Below are 20,274 nucleotides of genomic sequence, written 5' to 3' on the forward strand. Positions count from 1 at the left end.
TTTATCTACTATTCTGCAAAAGAAGATGTAATATTGTAATATCATACATGCCCCTATAGGACTACATACCCCTATAGGGCTAAGTATACTTTGCATTATATTCGTGTCTATTTAGCAACTTTAATCCCGTCCGCAGCAGCCTGAACTGCCCATGTATTATATTGTTAATCACCCTATGTAATAGGGCCATAAAGAATAAGCAGCAAACGGATCAGTAGCCCATACCACTGATAAGGAGATGGACTTCGGCCTACCTCAGGTTCCCTTTAAAAGGAAGGACTTATACGTCTCCTTCCTGCCGGATCTACTTCTGGCTTTCTCTCAAGCAAATTGCATCAAAACCTGTGTTTCCAGCATAAAGCAGCAAAGCGGAACTTGTACCTGTACATAAATTTTTATATGGCAGCATTTGAAATCAGCAGAATGTCAATTCTTTATACAGAGTTCACACTTTGCAGTATATAGGGGAAAATCTGTGTTAAAATCTGCACTTAAACGCATGGATTGTTTGTGGATCTGCTGCAAATTTGCAGCTGAAATATGTGATGGATTTAGGGAAATCGTCTGAGATCATTCCCTTGTGAGCAACGCTAAAAAGCAGCAATAAAACCAACAGTTGGAAAAGTAAATTGCAGGTAAGCATTACCCAGACATTGTTACTTACACCTTTAAGATTACATTTAGGGTAGGGTCACACATGCCATATTTTGCTGCATATTTGCTGCTGCATATTTCCTACCCATTGAAATCAATGATTAGCAAAATCAGCTGTGTATTTTGCTACCCATTAACTTCAATGGGTAGAAAAATATGCAGCAGTAAATACACAGCAATATACGTCAAGAGTGAGCCTACTCTCAGACAACATTTAGTCTTCTGTCATTTTGTTAGGGGTTACTCTGCGGCCAGACATGCTGGCCACTAGTTCACCCCTGTTCTGTCCCTCGGCGCCGGTGCCGCCTCTGTACGCATGCCTGTATGCGGTCGCAGGCAACCGCCGGCTCCTGTTCCCTCGTGTGGTCGCTTTCTACGGTGCACGTGTGCCTGCTCTCTGAAATTTATAGGCCCAGTACGCCCTTAATTGGCTCTTGCTAATTTGTGATATTATAAGTGTCGGCACTTCCTCTATTGCCTTGCCGGATCTTTGTGCCATGATTGCCTTAGAGAAAGCGTTCATTTGTGTCTTCCTTGCCGTGTATCTGACCTTTGCTACATATCCCGATCTTGCTCCTGTGCCGCCTGCCTTCTGACCTCATGCTGCATGACCTGACCTTGCTACTGTGCCGCCTGCCCCGACCTCCTGCCTGTCCTGACTACGAATTGTCTCATCCTTCCTGCGCTACGTTACACCTCGGCAGCCTGTGTGGACGAGTCGTATCAGGGGTAGCGACCTGGGTGCCGCCTGCCATCCATCCTGCTTTGCGACAGGTTCTGGTGAAAACCAGCGGTACCTTAGACTCCGCTCCGTGGTACGGCCCACGTCATCATCCACACAGGTACAGCGGATCCACTTCCCAAGGTGCCACTGCCTAGTGTCGAGGATCTCTCCTCAATTGTGGCTCAGCAGTCGCAACAGCTGGCACAGCAGGCTCAGCAGCTGAATCAGCTGTCCACCATGATGCAGCAGCTCCTCACCATACAGCAGCAGCAACAGCAGCAACAACAGCTACAACCCGCTCCTGTGGCTCCTTCAGGGACAGCAACTTCTGGGGCATTTCTTGGACTTAAGCTACGCTTGTCTCTACCCACCAAGTAGGAAGGGGACCCTAAATTTGTTTCCCAGTGCTCTATGCACGTGGAACTTTTGTCCGATCAATTCCCTTCTGAGCGTGCTAAAGTGGCTTTTGTGGTGAGCCTTCTTTCTGGTAAGGCTCTGGCCTGGGCTACCCCTCTGTGGGACAAAGGAGATCCAGTGACGTCCAATCTGCCAGCTTCCCTGTCGGAATTTCGCAGTGCCTTCGAGGAGCCAGCACATTCTTCCTCGGCAGAAACCGCGCTCCTGAATCTCCGTCAAGGGAATTCCTCTGTTGGAGACTACGTGATCCAATTCCATACCTTAGCTTCTGAATTGGACTGGAATGATGTGGCCCTGTGTGCCACCTTCAAGAAGGGAATATCTAGTAGAGTAAAGGATCCACCATCTCTGTCTGAATTGATTCTGCTGGCTACCCGCACTGATGTGCGTTTTGCTGAGAGGCAAGAGGAGCTCCATCAAGAACATGAACCTGCCCGTCCACGTCATCTTCCCCGTTTGGCTCCGGTCTTTCAGCTCCCTCCTCTGCCTACCTCTTGGCCTTCTTCAGAAGAGCCCATGCAAGTGGATCATGCTCACCTGTCGCCACAAGAGAGGACACGCCGTCGGGAAGAGAATCTGTGCCTGTACTGTGCCAGCCCGGAGCATTTTCGCAATAACTAACCTCTTTGGCCTCAATGACTGGGAAACGCACACACCTAGGGCACGTGCCTGGTTATTCGCCCCCTCGGGATGAATCTATCCTTTGTTGACTCCTGAGATGCAGGCCATGTCAGAATACATCAGGGAGAATCTTCTGAAGGGCTTCATTAGGAAGTCTACCTCTGCAGCTGGAGCTGTTTTTTTCTTTGTAGAGAAAAAGGACGGTCTCTCTCCGTCCCTGCATTGATTACCGGGGACTAAATAAGATCACCATCAAGAACCGGTACCCCCTTCCACTGATCTCTGAACTGTTTGATCGCCTACGGGGAGCCAAGCTGGACTTGTGTGGGGCGTATAACCTTATTAGAATCCGGGAAGGAGACAAGGAATTTAACAATATCTTTCGGGACCTCCTTTACACTTGCGTTGTGGTGTACTTGGACGACATCTTGATCTTCTTGCCCAACTTAGAAGTTCATCGCACTCATGTGCGACTGGTCCTGCGACGCCTTCTGGGCAACCGCCTCTATGCAAAGTTTGAGAAATGCCTCTTCGAGAAGACCATTCTGCCATTCCTAGGCTATATTGTCTCCAACCAAGGTCTCCGGATGGACCCAGACAAGCTGTCTTGAGTTCTAAGCTGTCCACGACCTTCGGGTCTGCAGTCTATACAACGCTTACTTGGCTTTGCCTATTACTATCGGCAGTTTGTTCTTCACTTCTTAACACTGGTAGCTCCGATAGTAGCACTTACCAGGAAGGGTGAAAACCCCAAGTCCTGACCATCTGCAGCAGAAGAAGCATTCTCTCGGTTGAAGTCGGCATTTACCATTGCATCTGTCCTGACAAGACCTGACCCTGACAAGTCCCTCTACCTCGAGGTGGATGCCTCTTCGTAGGGGTCGGAGCAGTCTTAGATCAGAAATCCTCCAAGAGCAAAACGGCGACCTGCGGATTCTTCTCGAAAACGTTTTCTCCTGCTGAGAGAAATTATACAATTGGAGATCGTGAGCTCTTGGCCATTAAGCTCACCCTGGAACAATGGCGTCACCTGTTAGAAAGGTCAGCTCTATCTGTCAATATCTATACGGACCATAAAAATCTTCTCTATTTACAGTCCGCACAACGTCTGAACCCCCTGCAGGCCAGATGGTCACTTTTATTTTCCTGGTTTAATTTCCTCATTCATTTTCGACCGGTTCACAAGAACGTCAGAGCCGATGCACTCTCCAGAGCCTTCAATGCCAACTCGCCTTAGAGCTAAGGTGTTGAACTGGGTACACTCCTCTTTTCTGGCCGAGCACCCTGGATTACGAAAGTCTATTTTGCTCATCTCCCGTCATTACTGGTGGCCGAAACTGCAGCGTGATGTTGCTGATTTTGTCCATTCCTGCGCTATCTGTGCCCGTGTCAAAATACTTCGTAACAAGCCGGCGGGTCTTTTACAGCCTCTGCCCGTCCCTGAGTGTCCTTGGACCCACATAGTCATGGACTTCATCACAGATCTGCCGTTCTCCTCCAATTGCTCATTCATTTGGGTGGTCGTTGATCGATTCTTTAAGATGGCTCATTTCATATTCCACTGCCTGGGCTTCCCGCGGCTCCTGGGCTTCACATTGTCTCTGACAGAGGGGTTCATCTCCAATTTTTGGCGAGCCCTCTGTTCTCGCCTCAAGGTCAGATTGGACTTTTCATCGGCATACCACCCGCAAACCAACGGCTTATTTGAGCGGGCGAACCAAATTCTTGGGGAGTATCTTCGCCATTTTGTTTCTGCCCGGCAGGACAACTGGTCCAATCTGTTATCATGGGTGGAGTTCTCCTACAACCATCGAAATTCAGGTCGCCATTCTCGTCCACCTCTTCCTCTACCTGCTTCTTCTGGAGTAGCTGCAGTTGATATTCCGGTTTGGGACTTCCAAGAAATTTGACAGGATACTCGCCACTCTTTAGCTCTCGCCTCCTCCCTTATGAAGTCCCAGGAAGACAAGAAAAGTAGGTCACCACAATTTTTCTCTCCAGGGGACAAGGTTTGGTTGTCTGCAAAATATGTTCGTCTGAAGCAACCCTCTTACAAACTGGGTCCTCGGTTCTTGGGTCCTTTCAAATTCTTGCACAAAATTAACCCTTTTTTTTGTTTTTTACAAACTCCATCTGCCTCCTTCCCTTCGCATTCCGAACTCCTTCCATGTCTCCCTCCTTAAGCCGTTGGTCCTCAACCGGTTCTCCCCGAAAAATTTAATTTTAACTCCTGTTACCGATGCTTCTGACGTTTTTGGAGTGAAGGAAATCGTGGCCACCAAGACTGTTAAGGGAGGATTCTTTTTCTTGGTTGATTGGAAAGGTTTTAAGCCTGAGGAAAGATCCTGGTAGCCGGAAAAGAACATCTTAGATCGGGACCTGGTTCTCAGGGTTTTGATGCCCAAAAAATAGGGGGAGACCTAAGGGGGGTGGGGGGTGGTACTGTTAGGGGTTACGCTGCCAGTATGCCCTTAATTGGCTCTTGCTAATTAGTGATGTTATAAGTGTATGCAGGTCCTCTATTGCCTTGCCGGATCTTTGTGTCTTTGTGGCATCATGACCCTGATGGCTCCCAGGTAGTAAACCAAGACCTCTGCTATACTGGATGTGTGCCGACATCCTATCTTCTACTAATGTTTTGTACTGCGGAAAAGGTCCGGAATAAGGGATAAAAGAAAAAATTAATCATCTAACCGTGAGTGCTGTAATTTATTGAATTGAAAGTGTAGCCCACTCTTGCTTATACATATGTTTGTGGTGGAGACGATGAATCTCCACAGTTGGGCTTTTCACACAGTCTACACAGAGACTCTTTCTTTGAACTTTGTGTCATCATTGCCTTAAAGAAAGAGTTCATATGTGTCTTGCCTTGCATCTGACCTTTGCTACGTATTCCGATCTTGCTCCTGTGCTGCCTGCCTTCTGACCTCTTGCTACGTGACCTGACCTTGCTACTTTGCTGCCAGCCCTGACCTCCTACTTGTCCTGACTACGAGTTGTCTCATACTTCCTGCGCCACGTTACACTTCGGCAGCCTGTGTGGACGAGTTGTATCAGGGGTAGCGACCTGGGTGCCGCCTGCCGCAGCAAGTCCACCCCGCTTTGCGACGGGCTCTGGTGAAAACCAGCGGTACCTTAGACTCCCTGGTATGGCCCACTTCATCATTCACACAGTTACAATGGATCCACTTCCTCAGCCGTAACACATCTATACATGATGACAGATCAACCATCTAATGTGTGAAGGGGCTGACTGAAGAATTGAGAGTTTCTCCAAAAATGACTGTATTGAATTACTGTGAAGATTTTCTTTTTACTTAGCCTATTGAGATGACATAAGTAGTTATTATGAGCTTTTTACAATACAATAGCTGAGGTACAGTAAAAACTTGGATATTAGTTTACAGAGCTCCAGTCCTTGAGCATGGGAAGGAAAGTGGAAGGAAAGTGGGGAATTACTTGAGTGCTTAAGTAGCAGTCTATATTGGCTAAATCTACAAAAAAGGGCACTGGTAAATGGTTGACGAAATCAACCCGTATAAATAAGAAAGCATGTTAAGTTTGCCACTGAACAAATTTCAACAGCTTGGTTAAGCTCCTATAATGGAGATGACTTTAAAAGGGTACTCTGCTGATAGACATCTTATCCCCTATCTTAGCCCACTACAGAATGTACAGCTGTTTTCCAGGCGAACATTCCACAAATATTCCACTGCTGAGTGGTTCAGTGTGTTACAGTAGTATGAGTAAAGAGTCATTGATATATTCTACCACAGAGATGCTAGCTGTGTATGTGCCAATTTGTTTATAAGGAGATGTATGTACATGAAGATTGTCATTTACTGGCCCTGTATAATCCTGTTCTATTGTCTCAATTTATAAACCAAAAAGAATCCAAATATCTGGAAACTAAGAAGCCATGTCCTGAAACAACCCTGAGTTGCAGCCTCCTACTTGATAAGGTTTTTACATGCTTCATAAGGCATAGCAGGGGTTAAATGCATTAGCACTGAAATGGCTACAGCCCCAGAATAAAATATTTGTGGATCTTGTCAAAGGGAATGAGAAAACAAGGAAGACATGAGATTAACAGCTCCTACATGGTGTAATTGTCGAGATCCTGGATCATTGTGTACGCTCACAAACCAAGCTAACAAAGAGTTGCTCTCCTTTTGTTCCGGTCTTCCCAGAAATGCTTTTTAATTTATGGTTTTATAGGGGGACGTGTATCAAAGCATTTAGTAGTTATTTTTTTTGCTTAAAATTGTCCCAAAAAAGTCGTATGTGCGTCTACACTATTGTTTGTGCGACTTTTTGATTGTGCAGCATTCTAAGCAAAAAAAAAAAGAAACTTGCTTACCAAATCAAACAGTGATTTTTGACTTTCAGTGATCAGAGATTTATCAAGTGCGAAAGTTGCAAAAAAGTTGCATTGCATGAAAAAACTACTAAGTTTACTACTAGAGATGAGCGAACTTACAGTAAATTCGATTCGTCACGAACTTCTTGGCTCGGCAGTTGATGACTTTTCCTGCGTAAATTAGTTCAGCTTTCAGGTGCTCCGGTGGGCTTGAAAAGGGTGATACATTCCTAGGAAAGAGTCTCCTAGGACTGTATCCACCTTTTCCAGCCCACCGGAGCACCTGAAAGCTGAACTAATTTATGCAGGAAAAGACATCAACTGCCGAGCCGAGAAGTCCGTGACGAATCGAATTTACTGTAAGTTCGCTCATCTCTATTTACTACAGCTCAGATATGGAGCCACTACCAAAGCAAAAAAATAAAAATAATTCTTACGTGAAAGAAATTTATCAACAGGCTGAAACCAGTCGCAAATAAGCAAAAAAAAATTGTAAGGAAAAAATAACTTAAAAAAGGAATACATAAGCAAACATTGATAAATGTCCCCCATAGTCCCCAGATTACTATTAGTGACATGCCACAAGATGTTAGGAGATAATTCTTTACCTTAGAGTACTGTCGGGAGTCCTCTGGATACATCTGAAGGCTAAAATATATACCATACTGCAAGGTGTCTTAAATGGATATTTATGTGTTTAAAAACATATTCTGTATAAGTAGGATAGGGGTTAAGTGTTTGATTACAGGGACGAAGGGGCAGTGGGGGTTTAGGGGTTTCAGATTCTCATGTCTGGGACCCCCGTCATCTCCATAATGGGCCCCAAATCTCCCCTTGCATGCAACACAGGATCATCCCTCTGCAATCAGACACTTATCCCCTATTAATCAGATTAGATAATACCATTATATGTATATTTGTAATATACATTAGTTAAAAAATGTGTATGTTTTTGGGTGCAATGCTGTCTTGTCCTTGCACTTATTGCCTGTGTGTCTTTGTGCAGATACAAAATATAGGAAGTGTGGACAGACAAGCAGGGCTCTGTACACTGAGGACAAGCAGGCCTCTGTACACTAAGGACAAGCAGGGCTCTGTATACTGAGGACAAGCAGGGTTCTGTACACTGAGGACAAGCAGGGCTCTGTACACTGAGGACAAGCAGGGTTCTGTACACTGAGGACAAGCAGGGCTCTGTACACTAAGGAAAAGCAGGACTCTGTACACTGAGGACAAGCAGGGTTTTGTACACTGAGGATAAGCGGGGTTCTGTACACTGAGGACAAGCAGGGTTCTGTACACTGAGGACAAGCAGGGCTCTGTACACTGAGGACAAGCAGGGCACTGTACACTGAGGGTAAGCAGAGCTCTGTGCACTGAGGACAAACAGGGCTCTGTACATTGAGGACAAGCAGGGCTTTGTACACTGAGGACAAGCAGGGCTCTGTACACTGAGGATAAGCAGGGCTCTGTAGACTGAGGGCAAGCAGGGCTCTGTACACTGAGGACAAGCAGGGTTTTGTACGCTGAGGACAAGCAGGGCTCTGTACACTGAGAACAAGCAGGGCTCTGTACACTGAGGGCAAGCAGGGCTCTGTACACTGAGGGCAAGCAGGGCTCTGTACACTGAGTACAAGCAAGGCTCTGTACACTGAGGACAAGCATGGCTCTGTAGACTGAGGACAAGCAGGGCTCTGTAGACTGAGGACAAGCAGGGCTCTGTGCAGTGAGAACAAGCAGGGCTCTGTACACTGAGGACAAGAAGGGCTCTGTGCAGTGAGGATAAGCAGGGCTCTTTACACTGAGAAAAAGCAGGGCTCTGTACACGAAGGGCAAGCAGGGCTCTTTGCAGTGAGGACAAGAAGGGCTCTGTACACTGAGGACAAGCAGGGCTCTGTACACTGGGGACAAGCAGGCCTCTGTACACTAAGGACAAGCAGGGCTCTGTATACTGAGGACAAGCAGGGTTCTGTACACTGAGGACAAGCAGGGCTCTGTACACTGAGGACAAGCAGGGTTCTGTACACTGAGGACAAGCAGGGCTCTGTACACTAAGGAAAAGCAGGACTCTGTACACTGAGGACAAGCAGGGTTCTGTACACTGAGGATAAGCGGGGTTCTGTACACTGAGGACAAGCAGGGTTCTGTACACTGAGGACAAGCAGGGCTCTGTACACTGAGGACAAGCAGGGCTCTGTACACTGAGGGTAAGCAGGGCTCTGTGCACTGAGGACAAACAGGGCTCTGTACATTGAGGACAAGCAGGGCTTTGTACACTGAGGACAAGCAAGGCTCTGTACACTGAGGATAAGCAGGGCTCTGTAGACTGAGGGCAAGCAGGGCTCTGTACACTGAGGACAAGCAGGGTTTTGTACGCTGAGGACAAGCAGGGCTCTGTACATTGAGAACAAGCAGGGCTCTGTACACTGAGGGCAAGCAGGGCTCTGTACACTGAGGACAAGCAAGGCTCTGTACACTGAGGACAAGCATGGCTCTGTAGACTGAGGACAAGCAGGGCTCTGTAGACTGAGGACAAGCAGGGCTCTGTGCAGTGAGGACAAGCAGGGCTCTGTACACTGAGGACAAGAAGGGCTCTGTGCAGTGAGGATAAGCAGGGCTCTTTACACTGAGAAAAAGCAGGGCACTGTACACGAAGGGCAAGCAGGGTTCTGTACACTGAGGACAAGCAGGGCTCTGTACACTAAGGAAAAGCAGGACTCTGTACACTGAGGACAAGCAGGGTTCTGTACACTGAGGATAAGCGGGGTTCTGTACACTGAGGACAAGCAGGGTTCTGTACACTGAGGACAAGCAGGGCTCTGTACACTGAGGACAAGCAGGGCTCTGTACACTGAGGGTAAGCAGGGCTCTGTGCACTGAGGACAAACAGGGCTCTGTACATTGAGGACAAGCAGGGCTTTGTACACTGAGGACAAGCAGGGCTCTGTACACTGAGGATAAGCAGGGCTCTGTAGACTGAGGGCAAGCAGGGCTCTGTACACTGAGGACAAGCAGGGTTTTGTACGCTGAGGACAAGCAGGGCTCTGTACACTGAGAACAAGCAGGGCTCTGTACACTGAGGGCAAGCAGGGCTCTGTACACTGAGGACAAGCAAGGCTCTGTACACTGAGGACAAGCATGGCTCTGTAGACTGAGGACAAGCAGGGCTCTGTAGACTGAGGACAAGCAGGGCTCTGTGCAGTGAGGACAAGCAGGGCTCTGTACACTGAGGACAAGAAGGGCTCTGTGCAGTGAGGATAAGTAGGGCTCTTTACACTGAGAAAAAGCAGGGCTCTGTACACGAAGGGCAAGCAGGGCTCTTTGCAGTGAGGACAAGAAGGGCTCTGTACACTGGGGACAAGCAGGGCTCTGTACACTGAGGATAAGCAGGGCTCTGTAGACTGAGGGCAAGCAGGGCTCTGTACACTGAGGACAAGCAGGGTTTTGTACGCTGAGGACAAGCAGGGCTCTGTACACTGAGAACAAGCAGGGCTCTGTACACTGAGGGCAAGCAGGGCTCTGTACACTGAGGGCAAGCAGGGCTCTGTACACTGAGTACAAGCAAGGCTCTGTACACTGAGGACAAGCATGGCTCTGTAGACTGAGGACAAGCAGGGCTCTGTAGACTGAGGACAAGCAGGGCTCTGTGCAGTGAGAACAAGCAGGGCTCTGTACACTGAGGACAAGAAGGGCTCTGTGCAGTGAGGATAAGCAGGGCTCTTTACACTGAGAAAAAGCAGGGCTCTGTACACGAAGGGCAAGCAGGGCTCTTTGCAGTGAGGACAAGAAGGGCTCTGTACACTGAGGACAAGCAGGGCTCTGTACACTGGGGACAAGCAGGCCTCTGTACACTAAGGACAAGCAGGGCTCTGTATACTGAGGACAAGCAGGGTTCTGTACACTGAGGACAAGCAGGGCTCTGTACACTGAGGACAAGCAGGGTTCTGTACACTGAGGACAAGCAGGGCTCTGTACACTAAGGAAAAGCAGGACTCTGTACACTGAGGACAAGCAGGGTTCTGTACACTGAGGATAAGCGGGGTTCTGTACACTGAGGACAAGCAGGGTTCTGTACACTGAGGACAAGCAGGGCTCTGTACACTGAGGACAAGCAGGGCTCTGTACACTGAGGGTAAGCAGGGCTCTGTGCACTGAGGACAAACAGGGCTCTGTACATTGAGGACAAGCAGGGCTTTGTACACTGAGGACAAGCAAGGCTCTGTACACTGAGGATAAGCAGGGCTCTGTAGACTGAGGGCAAGCAGGGCTCTGTACACTGAGGACAAGCAGGGTTTTGTACGCTGAGGACAAGCAGGGCTCTGTACATTGAGAACAAGCAGGGCTCTGTACACTGAGGGCAAGCAGGGCTCTGTACACTGAGGACAAGCAAGGCTCTGTACACTGAGGACAAGCATGGCTCTGTAGACTGAGGACAAGCAGGGCTCTGTAGACTGAGGACAAGCAGGGCTCTGTGCAGTGAGGACAAGCAGGGCTCTGTACACTGAGGACAAGAAGGGCTCTGTGCAGTGAGGATAAGCAGGGCTCTTTACACTGAGAAAAAGCAGGGCACTGTACACGAAGGGCAAGCAGGGTTCTGTACACTGAGGACAAGCAGGGCTCTGTACACTAAGGAAAAGCAGGACTCTGTACACTGAGGACAAGCAGGGTTCTGTACACTGAGGATAAGCGGGGTTCTGTACACTGAGGACAAGCAGGGTTCTGTACACTGAGGACAAGCAGGGCTCTGTACACTGAGGACAAGCAGGGCTCTGTACACTGAGGGTAAGCAGGGCTCTGTGCACTGAGGACAAACAGGGCTCTGTACATTGAGGACAAGCAGGGCTTTGTACACTGAGGACAAGCAGGGCTCTGTACACTGAGGATAAGCAGGGCTCTGTAGACTGAGGGCAAGCAGGGCTCTGTACACTGAGGACAAGCAGGGTTTTGTACGCTGAGGACAAGCAGGGCTCTGTACACTGAGAACAAGCAGGGCTCTGTACACTGAGGGCAAGCAGGGCTCTGTACACTGAGGACAAGCAAGGCTCTGTACACTGAGGACAAGCATGGCTCTGTAGACTGAGGACAAGCAGGGCTCTGTAGACTGAGGACAAGCAGGGCTCTGTGCAGTGAGGACAAGCAGGGCTCTGTACACTGAGGACAAGAAGGGCTCTGTGCAGTGAGGATAAGTAGGGCTCTTTACACTGAGAAAAAGCAGGGCTCTGTACACGAAGGGCAAGCAGGGCTCTTTGCAGTGAGGACAAGAAGGGCTCTGTACACTGGGGACAAGCAGGGCTCTGTACACTGAGGACAAGCAGGGCTCTGTGCACTGAGGACAAGCAGGGCTCTGTGCAGTGAAGTTCTGGTGGGGTTTACATGACACAGTAAGGGTTTAATTACATTTCTAAAATACTGGTAGTCAGGAGTAACTTGTAGCTTCTGGGACCCAATGCAAACATGGCCTCATGTGCCAATTATATTGCTGGTCTCTTTATGGGGCAGATGTGCCCTAGGGCCCCTTAAGCACCAGGGCCCCAATGCAACTGCTACCTCTACTCCCCTGTTTTGTTACGTCTCTGCTGGTGGTGAGTTAGCATTTTATGGGTAGTTTACAGTTTTCTATATTGTGAGTGGGCAGAAATGCTAATGTACAAGAAATAACAAAATATTGGTCTCTTTCTCATGATCATCCGTGACTCTAGAGGTTCACACCCCTTTATGTCCTGGCATAACCAAGTGATAAGTAATAATGATGTAATATTATGTATAATAGAATACTCCTGTACTCCAATCCTGCCGATATGTTAGCTAGTTTATGTGAACGACACTAGATATACAGTGGTCCCTCAAGTTACAATATTAATTGGTTCTGAGATGACCATTGTATGTTGAAACCATTGTATGTTGAGACCAGAACTATATGGAAACCTGGTAATTGGTTCTAAAGGCACCAAAATGTCATCCAAAAATAGGAAAAAGTGAGAATTAAAGAAAAATAATATAGATAAAGCAAATCCTTACATATAAAAGTAAGAAATAGCTGCTGGAAGCTGTAAATCACTGTCTATGTCAGTGTTTCCCAAGCAGGAAGCCTCCAGCTGTTGCAAAACTACAACTCCCAGCATGCCCGGACAGCCAAAGGCTGTCCGGGCATGCTGGGAGTTGTAGTTTTGCAACAGTTGGGGGCACCCTGCTTGGGAAACACTGGTCTATGTAGAGGACAGGAGCTTCTTCGGGGTCCTGTTCAGTACATGCAGTGTCCTAAAAAAGTAATTGAGTCGCCCTCACCTGCTGTCCAAAGGAGCAGCTAACCCTGGTACAGGAAAAGTGTACAGAACATGTAGTACCTAGGGGGCGCTATCAGACACCAGTCAGTGCATACACTTCAGTAATACAGGGGTTTTACCAGCGAATGCCCATTCTGATTGGTCGGTTCTTCCAGCCATTGACATGTCTCACAGATCTGGACTGTCCATTGTATGTTGAGTCTGGTTTTAACTTACGATGGTCCAGAAAAGACCACTGTATATTGAAACTATTGTATGTTGAGGCCATTGTAAGTTGAGGGATCACTGTATAGGATTTTGCAATCTATTTTCAGTTCTGTGCTTTGAGTCCCTCTTCTTCATCGTGTGACTATTTTTTTGGTGAAGCAGGAGTAACATTTTTTCCCCACTATTAATATGTAGTGCATTAGAAGGCAGTCAGAATAACCCAGCTGCACAGGAATAATGGTTGCGGCAGTCCTATTGATTCTAGAATTTCCTGAGCCTAGTTTTTCTCACGTCAGCTTTTATGAGGTACAATATTTATTTCATGCCACTGACTACAAATGACCAGCATTTGCATCCCCCTCCATGAGGCTGTTAATCTGAAGTCATCAGGGCAGATGTATGAGGGAAGCCGAGATCTAGTTAGCATTGCACTGAGTAGCTATCGATTCATGTGCTGATCAATGAGGGCAATCCGCTGCAGAGATTTGTTTTGATGACAGCAGCACGCTGGATATGGCTGCTCTGGCCTCTTTGACGCGAGTTGTTTGACACTGCAGAGTATTTTGGCTCAGACCTCAAAGAAAGCAGACGCTGATGGGTTTTACTTGAACATTTCCGTCAATGGTTATATTCCACCACTGCTATTACGTTTATACGACGCACACCAGCTACAATCTTGACGGCAGCTCGGTTTATGAGCATTCCTATGCCTCTGATATGTTCTCTGGGCTTGTCCAGTTTCTGCTCCAGACGCTGCACTCAGGGACAGGTAACCATTGTGGGACTGCAGGTTTTGTATGCTAATCTTTACACCGAATGCAGCCTTTACAGTAGTGTGTTGTTGCATGATTCAGCAGACTAATAGGACTTGCCTGTAACGTGCTTGGCCTGCTAGTTAAATGCCACCGAGAAATGCTCCGGCTTTGTATATAGAGCTTTATGCAGTATGTGTTATAGCCAAATAGCAGTGATCCACCATAATTCATTGGACTGGGTGGAGTGAATAAGCATGCCTTGGAATGGGTTACTGTGCATTATCATAAATGAACTGCATGTCAGGCACCTCGTAGACTGTACTGTCTTGGATAACATTCATACAGATTGTCTGGGTTATTTTTAGCCGCTGTGTTTGGCAGAAGACAATTGGAGTGTCCTGTGTCCCCTCAGTCGTGCTGTGGTTAGTACATTTTAAGAGCCTATTGAAAAGCAATGAGTGCCTATTTCTGTGCTGTGATTAACAGGAGAAAGAGACAGAGCTTTGATGGAAGGAGTCTGCGGTTAGCATAGCTATTTGCAGGAGCATTACTGAGTACAGCAATTGAGGATCAATCCTGTGCCACCCAAGGAAGCTTTGAGATGGGGTGTCATAATAAAAAAAATGTTCACCTAGGATATTATCTGTCTCCTATAGGATTTTGCCCTTCAGATGTAGTTGTATGATAATATCAAAAACCTTTTTATTTAGAGATACATTTAAGAGGGATTAAAGTATTTAAAGTTGAATATCTGCATTAATGATTTTAAAACCTGAAGTTTCTTATGACTAGAAATCCCTAGTCACTGACTGTTTTACCATATCTACTAATGTATAGTCTAACAAGAATGGCAGATTGTTTTTTAAAGGGAAAGTGGACATCTAGATACGGTAAATCCTTTCTAATGTTAGTTGCTTTATAAACATAGAATTTGTCGGTCCATCTAGTCTGCCTACTTTATTGTAATATTTTAGTACACATCAGAAACATCTATACATCTATAGGAGGAAGATCTACAATAGCGCCCAATGGCCTTTTAGTGGTTATAAGGCCTTACAGCTGATGAGTGAGTGTCATTTGAATGCTTTTCTCTTGTTCCGGATTATTTAAGTGGATTACCCATTACTATTTAAACAGTCCCAGGGAAGACTGCATTGTCCCACAGAGACCCATATAAACATACCTGGGATTGTAGGTGAGGTGAGTGGTAAAGACTCTGATCTCTGTTACATTGAGCAATTGTAGATAATGTGCTGAGTATTCTGTTAGTGTAGAATGTAGGTATTGTGTGATATTATAATGAGAACGATTCCTATGGTAAAGAAAGCTTATAACTATGAAGCCTTCTAATATCCTAAAGGGCTATTCCAGCAGCATAAAGATTTTTGTTAATATCTCTGTAAAAATAAATATCTGCTGTAAAAATAAATATCTGCTGTAAAAATAAAAGCAGCTATACTCACTTGCCCTGATCCCCCACAGCTGACCTACCTCAGCTAGTGATAAGCTGAGCGGGCATGTGACAGGAACCAGGTAGCAGCTGAGAGCAGCAAGGACCAGAAGCCTGCTGCAGGGGATTAAGGTTTGTATAGTTGCTTTTCTATCTTTACATTACCCAGAGTCAATTAGAAAACATAATTATCCACCCTAATATCCCTTTACTGCCTTGAAAAAATACTTTTTGAGTATCATGCAGACATGTTGAAAGTTTTGATTTAGTCGGGATCTCATTGCTGAGACCCCGACTGATCATTAGAACTGATCTGAAAAGTTTTTTCCATGATGCTTTAAAGCTGTGTAATTAAGTGTATATTTGTTAGTGCTAGTTAAAAAAAAAATCTCTCTCTTCCTCTCTGGCTACTAAAGTTTTATCTAGTGCCAATAAATCCAAATGGCTTGTAATATTAATCTGTATAATCCAGTGTTTCCCAACCTTTTTGGCTCGGGGAACCCTTTGAACCCTTGACAAGCCAAAAAAAGGAAAGCCACAATGCAATGTGCAACATCAATTTATCTGTGGGTATGTAGATTACAGTGCTGCTTTATATAGCAACTCACACGTGACGTCTTCTAAAATCACCGTAGTTTCCTTCACTTCTTCATCTGGTCCGCGCTGTCAATTTCTTTCAGCCACAATTCTTCACCGTTAAACCTGCAAAACAAACCTATTAGGCTCCGCTCTTTACCAGCATCAGCCTCCAGATTACCCTTTTAGAAGTGAGGAGGACTACAGGGGCATATACATGTAAAGGGGTAAGGTTTTAAGGCCTGTGTACGTGGGTGACAGAGGGGTATAGAGGAGTGTACATGGCTGACAGAGGTGTGTAGAGGAGTGTACATGGGTGACGGGGTACAGGGTGACAGATGGTTGTAGAAGAGTGTATGGGGGACAGGGCATAGGGGGTGACAGAGGGGTTTACATGGGTGACAGAGGGGTGTACATTGGTGACGGGTGTAGAGGAGTGTACATGTGTGACAGAGGGGTGCTGGGGGTGTCAAGGAGTGTACATGGGTGACAGGGGTGTTGGGGGTGTAGCAGAGTGTACATGGGTGACAGGGGTGTACATGGGTGACAGAGCGGTGTAGAAGAGTACATGGGTAACAGGGGGTGTAGGGGGTAAAATAGGGGTAGACAGGAGTGACAAGATGGTAACAGGGGTGGACAGGGGTGGCAAGGTGGTAACAGAGGGGTGGACAAGGGTGACAAAGGGACAGAGGGGTGAATATTGGGGGTTGGACATTAGTGATAGGGGGGTAGATTGGTGGTGGTCAGAGGGGTGGTGACAGGGGTGGACTTGGATCACAGTGGACAAGGGTGAAAGGGGGTAATAGAGGGGTGACATAGGGGTGACAAGGTGGTAACAGAGGGGTGGACAGGGGTGACAAAGGGACAGAGGGGTGGTTAACATGGGTGAGAGGGGTGGACATGGATGACAGGAAAGTGGGCAAGGGTGAAAGGGAGTAACAGAGGGGTGGACAGGGGTGACAAAGGGACAGAGGGGTGAATATTGGGTGTTGGACATTGGTGATAGGGGGGTAGATTGGGGGGTGGTCAGAGGGGTGGTGAACATGGGTGACGGGCATACAAGGTAGACATGGATGGACAGGAAAGTCGACATGGGTGAAAGGGGGTAACAGATTAGTGACAAGGGGGGGGCAGGGGTGACAGAGGAGAGAGGGTGCACTACCTTACTTAAGCAGAGCTGAGCTGTACTTCTGCGGGGGGCTGGTTAACATGAGGTGGGCCGGGTAACATCAGGCGGGCCGGGAACAATCCCCATCACCATTGCATTCAACCCCTCCCGGCATGCACTCCTATGACTCACTAACGGCACCGCATGGGGGAGGGGGATGCTGTGTGTGCAGTGCGCACTTACACGCAATGCGCACACAGGGTTCCCTTCCCCCCTGCGCCACAGTGACGCGCAGGCTGGGGCAGGAGATTTAAAAAAAACAAAATGCCTACTGGAACCCGCGGAGACCCTAGCGGTTCTCGACGGAACCCCAAGGTTCCAGGGAACCCCGTTTGGAAATAATCCGTATAATCCGTAAATTTTCCCACTAACCTCATACTGCTGCTTTTTGATGCTCACAGTCTGTAAAGGTGCATAGAAAGACAGCAATGGAGGCTGGAATGGAGGTCTTGAGACCACATGGGCAATGCCATAAAGATACCTTTACAATGTAGTTTCACACCAGTCCTACTAACTTTTTTTATGATTTACTGTAGCTGGACCCCGATAGTCTTCATTCCAGTAACACTAAGCTTGGCATTACATTGATTTGGTCATGGAAAATGTGGTACGACCATTTCTCTGAAGTGTTGCAGGAACCATTTTAAAGACTATAATGCCAGGCCACATGTAAATGTGCTTACATGTCTGTAGTGTCTCCAGATTTGATATTTTGTGCATGGTGCTCATACTCAATACTGAATAAAATGAGATTCATATTTTGTCTTTTACATATCATTAAAGGGGTTATCCAGGAAAAAACTTTTTTTTATATATCAACTGGCTCCAGAAAGTTAAACAGATTTTTAAATTACTTCTATTAAAAAATCTTAATCCTTTCAGTACTTATGAGCTGCTGAAGTTGAGTTGTTCTTTTCTGTCTAAGTGCTCTCTGATGACGCGTGTCTCGGGAACCGCCCAGTTTAGAAGCAAATCCCCATAGCAAACCTCTTCTACTCTGTGCAGTTCCTGAGACAAGCAGAGATGTCAGCAGAGAGCACTGTTGCCAGACAGAAAACAACTCAACTTCAGCAGCTGATAATTATTGAAAGGATTAAGATTTTTTAATAGAAGTAATTTACAAATCTGTTTAACTTTCTGGAGCCAGTTGATATAACAAAAAAAGTTTTTCCTGGAATACCCCTTTAACATGTTTATCAATCCTGTGATTTCCATAATTCTACAACTTTTTCTTCTTGATGTTGCAATTTCCATATTGAGGGTTGTAATTTCCTAATTCTTCACCATCCTTTCTTGCTGTTAGTGGATGAATATGACCTTATTTACATCCAGAGCCTGACATCCATACAAACCTAATACTGTGAGTTTATTACAGTTTAATCTAGTTTAGGCTATCCTTGTGAGATCGAAACATCAGTAACACACCTATCTTTCTTCTGTCCTGATAGTTTGCTAATATGTTTCAGTTAGTTCAGGCAGTTTAGCACACAGATGATTTGTCTAGACCAGCGGTTCTTAACCTTTTTTGCCTGAGTACCCCTTGACAGCCCATTCCCAAGAATTGTACCCCCCATATTAGAGACATTTTGTAATGATTATAATTCATATGCTTTACTCTCCTCTATACCAGGCCCCTTGTTCCTCTCCCTATCTCCCCAGTCCCCCGATTTACAGGTGACGTCTTTTCTAACCGAAGTTGTTTACTTTTCTTCACTATCTGGCCTAGACCGCCAATAAGATTTCTTCCATACAAGACTTCTCCACAGAACCAGCCAAAAAAACATTTTAGGCTTCTTTCTGCAGTACAATTTCAGTTTCAGTCAAACTATGAACTGTTTATTAAACGCTTTTAACAGCTGGCAAAAGAAAAGGTATTCATACAAAAATGCATAGACAAAGTCTTGTGAGTATATCTATCTTTATGTTTGCTATTGTTACAGGTGACTTGGACTATTACTGGCTGGACCCTGCAACATGGCACACTAGAGACACATCCCCTCTTGGTTCGGTAAGACAATTAATTATTCTCCCAAAAATATATTTTTCTCACTGTGCTAAGAAGCATTCCTTTTAGTGAGAAATTACATAAAGCAGTTTTTCTTGAGTAGAGTTCCCAGTTATTGGTTCCCTGACAGAAACCTTCAAATTGAATGAACAAATGGTGAACTGTCTGTCAGATTGTACAGAGATGTTTAACCCAGTGCGGCCAAAACATTCAACAAGTCTGATCCATTTAATGCTTTTCCCCTCCTCACATTGACCATATGTCTTCATGCTAAGACATGTACAATGCAAATTGTGATTAGTTTAACCCAATGTTGTAGAATACAGGCATATAGCAGGAACCATGGGAAGTTTGTGTTGTCCATTAAATTGGGCTCATCATGTGTAAAACTCTAGGGTTGGAGTAGGGGGAATCAAGGGTGTGAAATTGTTTACTGTTGCTTCTGGTATGGTAAAGTGGCTGGAAGCCACCAACATAGAGGATAAGATTCTTTAAAACTTAAAATTATCTTGTAAAACCAGTATAAATAGAGGTATACAGTCATGTTGTGGTATGAATATATATATTAATTAAGCACAAACCACCACATCTAAAAATCATTTCATACTTGGATTGGACTACATGTTTCCATTTTTGTCACGTGAGCATAACCATTTCTTTTTAATATTGGGTGTTACCTTATAAATTGTCTAATACATTTTTTTTTGCTTGTAACGTGTTGACTATTTTGGAGTTTATCCTTTTTGATGGTGCAGGAGATTGAGAATAAGCAAACCTCTATGAAATTATATATTATTACCTTGTCAACCACTCGACACATGCCAATTAAATAAAAGAGGTAACATTTTAGTTTATGTATGCAATACCATGTATACCAGTGAAACAAAGAGCTCACAGCAACTGCATAAATTTACAGAAGTAAAGCAGAAAATTAGAAGGGCAAAAAAAGTTAGAAGAGAACAGGCAGGACAGTGGATGCTGAGGAGAGAAAAAGCTAATGGTAAAGAAGGCAAGACAAGTATGTTGGATGCAGACAGGACACTGTGCATGAGG

At 45.9% G+C, this 20,274-nt stretch overlaps 1 protein-coding gene across 16 annotated transcripts in view; it reads left to right on the top strand.

Annotated features, from left to right (window-relative positions):
• Nucleotides 1-20,274, top strand: part of RIMS1 (regulating synaptic membrane exocytosis 1) — a 423,664-nt gene that overhangs the window by 155,156 nt on the left and 248,234 nt on the right. For all 16 annotated transcript variants that reach the window (XM_056565855.1, XM_056565856.1, XM_056565857.1 and 13 more), the window contains one exon: nt 19,157-19,224. In XM_056565855.1, coding sequence (XP_056421830.1) covers nt 19,157-19,224 — 68 coding nt within the window. The remainder of the gene's footprint in view (nt 1-19,156; nt 19,225-20,274) is intronic.

This window comes from Hyla sarda, chromosome 3, assembly GCF_029499605.1.
Source record: "Hyla sarda isolate aHylSar1 chromosome 3, aHylSar1.hap1, whole genome shotgun sequence".
In the NCBI taxonomy this organism is placed as follows: domain Eukaryota; kingdom Metazoa; phylum Chordata; class Amphibia; order Anura; family Hylidae; genus Hyla; species Hyla sarda.